The following is a 5662-nucleotide window of genomic DNA, read 5'->3' on the forward strand; positions in this document are numbered from 1 at the left end:
TAGGTCCCTGGCCACGCTCTCTGCCCTTCAACACTCAGAGCTTCCAGCTGCCCCTGCCTGGTGGGCGGCCACTGAGGGACGAGGGGCCGGGACTTGGGGTCAGCATCTGACAGAGCTCGGCCGGAGTCGGGTCCTGCAGCAGCTCATGCACCCCTTCCCACTCTCTGCGCCCGGCCAGGTGGTGATGACCATCATCGTCGCCTTCATCCTCGAGGCCTTCGTCTTCCGAATGAACTACAGCCGCAAGAACCAGGACTCGGAAGGTCTGTGCAAGCTGCCGTGGCCAGAGCCTTCCCACTGCTCGTGTGCCTGGTGCCCGGCCGTCTGGCTGTCCAGTCCTGCTGTCTGGCTGTCCAGCTGTCCAGGCTTCTGGCAGTTCAGCGTGTCTGTCTGGTTTATCTGTTACATCTCTCACGTGCATTGATTTTCAAATTCTTGTCTTTTGATTTTCAAACACTTGTTGATGGGAGAAGGCTTTTGATATCATGTTCAAAATAAAAACAGTCCATGTCCGAGATTAGAAGACTCGCAGAGCAGAGACAGGCCTATTGTGAACACAACAGCCTCTGGCTGTCCTTTCCGCTGCGACCTCCGCATCTCTAAATCACACGGTCACGGTGGGGTTCTAGATTGAAAGGGTGTGAATGCCACACCAGCGGCTCCTCCTCCTGCAGCTGGGTGACCGCAGCTCCAGTAATGGCCTCGCGTCTTCCGGGATGCAGAGCTTTGTGCGTACCGATCCTTCCAGATTCTCCGTCAGAGCCGCTACAGACCTGTTCATTGTTTCCAAATCTGTCTTATCAGGCCATCTGACCGTTTTGACTCAGAGACTCCCTGCCGAAACCCTCTGTCCCCTGGAAGCTGCTGGCCCCGCCAGCGTCCCCCGCACCTGCAGCAGAGGGAGGGAAGGGATGTGCGTGCCCGACAGTGAGGGTTTGCGGTGGGGGCGCCATGCTGATGCGGGTTTTCTCAGGAAAGGAACCTTAGGACGCCTGCCGGGGCCGCAGGGAGGAGGGCCGAACCAGGCCAAGCCAGATCAGGGAGCTCTGAGCCCCAGGCTCCTTCCCAGCCCCGGCCTCCCTTCCCACAGTTGACAGCGGCATCACCCTTGAGAAGGAAATCTCCAAAGATGAGCTGACTGCTGTCCTGGAGCTCTACCGGGAGGGGCGGGGAGCCGCGTCCGACATGGCCCGGCTGCTCAAGGTCCTCTCCCAGATGGAGAGGCACGAGGTGAGGAGCCGTGGGGCCGCCTCCGATGGAGGGGCAGCTTTCGGCTTAGTGGAGGGCCTGCCCCGCTTGGGCCCACCCCAAGCCTCTGCCTTTTATTTATTTATTTTTTAGCAAAACACTGTGGTGTTTCTGGGACGGAGATCAAGGACCAAAAGTGACCTGAGCCTAAAGATGTACCAAGAGGAGATTCAGGTAGGAGCGCCCCTGCTCCTGCTGCCTAGACCCTCCCTGCTCCTGCTTGGGGGTGGGCCTCCCCGCTGCTGAGCGGGGACGCCCCCTGTCCCTATCCTGAGTGTGCAGGCGGGGAGGCTCCGGTGGGGATCGGGGCCATCCGGTGGGACCGCGGCCAGTGGGTCTGGGACGCAGGGCTGGGTGGAGCTCTGGCTCGGCCGTGAGCCCTCGGCCCTTCCCCACCACGAGCAGCTCTCCCATATGGCCCTGCTGTTCGAGCTTTCCCCAGAACCTACCCCAATTCTTGCTCTGAGCCAGCGTCACAAGCATGGCATGCACAGCAGGGGACATCGTGGCCAAAAGGGGCTGCAGGGGCCTGGAGAGCTGGCAAAGGCAGGGCTCGTCGGAGGGGGCGGCCTCTGCTCAGGGCCATCAGGTTCTCTGTTTGAGGTTTTTGTTGTTCTAATTTAAGAGAAGGGAGAAGTCAAATTTTTTTAAGTAAAATTTCCCCATCTTTCCACATCAGCAGCTAAGTAAGCGAGCTTGTGAAGCACCACAGGGGCCGACGCCCCACGTCCCCGCAGAACCCCACAGAGCGCAGGCCACCAGCGCACGAGCTCTGCTTTGGCTCTTCTCTTCAGCCTCCGGGTCCCAGGGCTCGGGAGAGGGTCTCCCACACCACCCATCGTGACTCTGCAGTTTCTGGCATCCTCACAGCTAGAAATCCCTCTGTTTCCACGGGGACAGTGATGACCACTGCCCACGCCCAGAAGGCAGGGAGGCTGCAGCTCCCCGAGCTGACACACCGTCCTGAGAACACGCACTCAGCTGCTGTCCTTTGTCCTCTGCCCGTGTCCCCACCTGGCCTCAGTGTTTCCCTCTGTACAGTGAGGGGTGCAGAAAGAAGGCCATCTGCGTCTTGTTTAAGCTTTCAAGTTCTGTGGCTCAGATTTTTTGAACATGTAAGGCAGCTTTTCTGATTCCTTAATCACCTGAACACCCGTCTCTGAAAATGTCAGACGACATAACAATATGGGTCTTAGGCGGGTTACTTTTTTTTTTTTTTTGCAAAATGGTGTCACGGCCTTACCAGGGGGGTACGTACCAAAAGCAACGTGGGAGTTCGGAGAGGCCCTCAATGTCTTCCAGCTTCATAAAACTACTAAGCCTCGTTTTTCTCAGGTGTATCATGAGGACACGGTTCCTGCTGAGCTCAAAAGGGATAACACCCGAGAATCCCTTTGTGAAGGACAAAAGATTATGTTCACAACCAAACAGAGGGTGATGATGAGTACCTAGGCTTTGCTTAAAGAGATGCTATGGGCCAAGGAGAACATTTATAAGGAGGCTTGCAAACCTCTAATCAATAAGGGAAAGATTTCACAGTAATTTTCCGATCAGGGGCATATGCAGAATTCCCAGCAGGTCCAGGGGTGTCCTGAGTGAGGCTGGCTCCCACTGGCCGCTGTGTTCCCCGGGCAGTTGGGGGCGGTGCTCGCCGGGCAAGCATGGGACTGGCGGGTAGAGGTGCCGGCCACTCAGTGCCCCGTCCGCGCTCTGCTCTAGGAGTGGTACGAGGAGCACGCCCGCAAGCAGGAGCAGCAGGAGGGACCGTTTGGCGGCAGCGGCCGGGGCCCCGCCACCCAGCAGCTCCCAGGCAGCCGCCAGCGCTCCCAGACCGTCACCTAACTCCAGTACGCAACAGCCGTCTCGTCTATGCAATAACGCAATAGTATTATTTTACTACAACGTATGGAAAAAATGCGTGTGTGTGTGTGTGTGTGTGTACATGCACACGCATTCATATATATGCACATATTTATATATAGGAAGAGAAAAAGACAAGATGGGGCTTGGTGTGTAACCACCCTGCCCTGTTTTTCGTAACCCCAGAGATCACTTTGGTTTAGGGGGTTAGGCCGCCTATGAGCTCTTCCTAATGTGGAAGGTTCCAGAAGGCCTCTTCAGAAGAAGACCACTTGGATAGATCCTGCCGATCTCTGCAGGGCTCGCCTTCAAAGTGGGTCAGCCCTCCCTAGGCCAGATCCAAACCGTCTTCCCCACGCTGCTCTCACACTCGCGTCCCAGCTGATGGCTTCCCCACTAACTTTCCCTGCGGCCTGCGTCACGGGGTGTCTGTGGCCTGCGTTAGGGACACAACCACTTAGGATGTGGGTTAGTATTTCTCTATATATGATAATATAATAGAACATTCCTTCGGGGGACCAGTGCCTAGGACCTAACGGATAGCATAATCAAGGGGTGTGATCATACCCACATGGTCAGATCTCGGCCAGTGCTGGGCAGCACAAGAGTGTGCGTGATTGCACAAGATTGTGCGAATTTCACATCCCAGCTCTTTAAGTCTTCCCTCCCATACTTTCTTTGGTTTAACTCTTGTGGCTGCAGATCCTTCTAAAATAGCCTCCTTTAGAATCTCAGGAGGAGAGCAAGCAAAAGGCCAGGCTGATGGCTGCCGGACGCATTCCTGAGACGGGCTTTCTCCACTCGATCCCTTTTCCTTGGGATTACCTTGTTCCAGCAGAGAGACATCTCAGTTAACACAGGATTCTGCTGAACACAATGGCAGATCCTTCACACTGTGCATTAGGTTCTGCTGCTGGAAAGGGGTGCACAGAGCTGACACTCCCCCAGTGGGGTGGTCCACGGCAGGCCTGCGCCTGAACCCCTGCTGGTCCACTGGGACAGCTCCCCTCTGCCCCCACCTTAAGCAGTCCCCTCCGTGGACTCGCCCAGGGTTTTTCACTGGCACAGCTAGCTTCAGGTGAGCCCCTGGTTAACCGAGGACCCCACTATCTTGGGGGGGCTGGTTCTCTTGAGGTCAGCTTGGTTGGGTAGGACCGGTGCTTGAATCCAGAGCGGACGTTGGGGTGGGCAGCCCGGTGAGCGCTGTTGGCGGCAGCAGAAGCAGGGTCAGAGCAGAGGGAGTTCTGGTTCAGCTCCGCTGGGCTGCAGACCTAGCACAGGGCAAGAGGCGGAGGCTCTGGGATGAAAGGGGTCGGCAGGGGGCAGGGGCATCCCGGTCTAACCAGCTTTCCAGATGCCTCCACTGCCTCCCAGGACTTAGAAAGGTGGGTGGGCAGAAGTTTCTCCCTGCCACGCCCTCTTCCTAGCAGGGCATGGCTTGATCCCAGGGGTGCCATCCTGGAGGCCCCGGAGGGGCTGATTCCCAGAGCCAGCACTGCAGAGCTGTGCCCCTCAACAAGGCAGGAGTGACAGGCATTTGTTTCTGTTTTTAAAGCACAGCCCCTTTGGGGAAACAATGAACCAGGGAGATCCCCATGGGGCGTCAGGAGACTGGCATTGTCCTCTCTGGCTCTGGAGGGCCACCAGCCAGCACACGCAGCTCTGCACCGAGCCCCAGGCCAGAACCCCTTGCCCTCTCCAGAGAAGGAACTTTATTTATAATTTGCACAATTGGGTGCCTTTTAGCCTTTGTGTGTTGAAATGGGTATTTTGGAATCAGGAGTCAAGGGACAGCTTTCAAAGGAGGATAGGTCCTTTGCCCTGAGTGTTTGAGCTTCATTCTAGCCCCTTCCCCTGGTGAACCAGGGAGGGGTGCCAGGGTAGTTCAGGCCCCTCGTGTGAGGGTGGTACCAGCCCCAGTCCTCTGAGAAAGACCCTGATTTTAGCTAGATGGGATGAATGCGGCAGCCGTTGCGCTGCAGGCCAGACTCTGGCCAGTAGTGGGCGCTTGTCATTGAGGCTAAGGACAGCTGGCCCCTTGGGGTCACCTAGGCCTGTGAGATCTGAGGGACCTGGGACATCATCCAGTTCAGATGCCCTCTCACCATCCACGTCCTAGCCGAATGGAACCAAGGTCAAACCAACCTGCCCTTGGCCATGATGGCAATATGCCCCTGCCCCGCTTTGGAGGGACACCACCTGGTCCCTCCTCCTCGCCTCCCTCCCCACACCCAGCCTTACTCCACACCACGTGACAATCATTTTGTATGGATAGCGGGAGCAACACTGTAAGGTTTTGTACATTGGTGATTTGTTACCTAGAAAACCCACTGTGTCTCCAGATTTCTGGCATATTAATAAAAAAGCCTCTGCTTTGTAAACGTGGCTGCTGCCTCGTGACTTCCCCAGAGTGACGTTCTATGGGTTTCAGTACCATGGGGAAAGGTCAGAGGTCCCATCCATGGTTGTTCCCGACCCCACCTCAGGCCCAAGCCTTTGGCCTTGGAACCAACCCCTCCTCCCCCGGCCCAGGTAAGGAGGAACCAATAAGAGC

The 5662-nt window shown here is 56.6% G+C and overlaps 1 protein-coding gene across 5 annotated transcripts in view; it reads left to right on the forward strand.

Annotated features, from left to right (window-relative positions):
• Positions 1 to 5489, forward strand: part of TPCN1 (two pore segment channel 1) — a 59679-nt gene extending 54190 nt beyond the window's left edge. For 3 of the 5 annotated variants that reach the window (XM_059408484.1, XM_059408488.1, XM_059408486.1), the window contains exons 25-28: positions 179 to 263; positions 1091 to 1230; positions 1342 to 1422; positions 1928 to 2955. In XM_059408484.1, coding sequence (XP_059264467.1) covers positions 179 to 263; positions 1091 to 1230; positions 1342 to 1422; positions 1928 to 2092 — 471 coding nt within the window. In that variant the 3' untranslated portion in view covers positions 2093 to 2955. The other 2 variants (XM_059408485.1, XM_059408489.1) reach the window with 2 other exon arrangements.
• The last annotated feature ends 173 nt before the right edge of the window (positions 5490 to 5662 follow it).

The sequence above is a fragment of the Mustela nigripes genome, chromosome 8 (assembly GCF_022355385.1).
Source record: "Mustela nigripes isolate SB6536 chromosome 8, MUSNIG.SB6536, whole genome shotgun sequence".
Lineage (NCBI taxonomy): Eukaryota > Metazoa > Chordata > Mammalia > Carnivora > Mustelidae > Mustela > Mustela nigripes.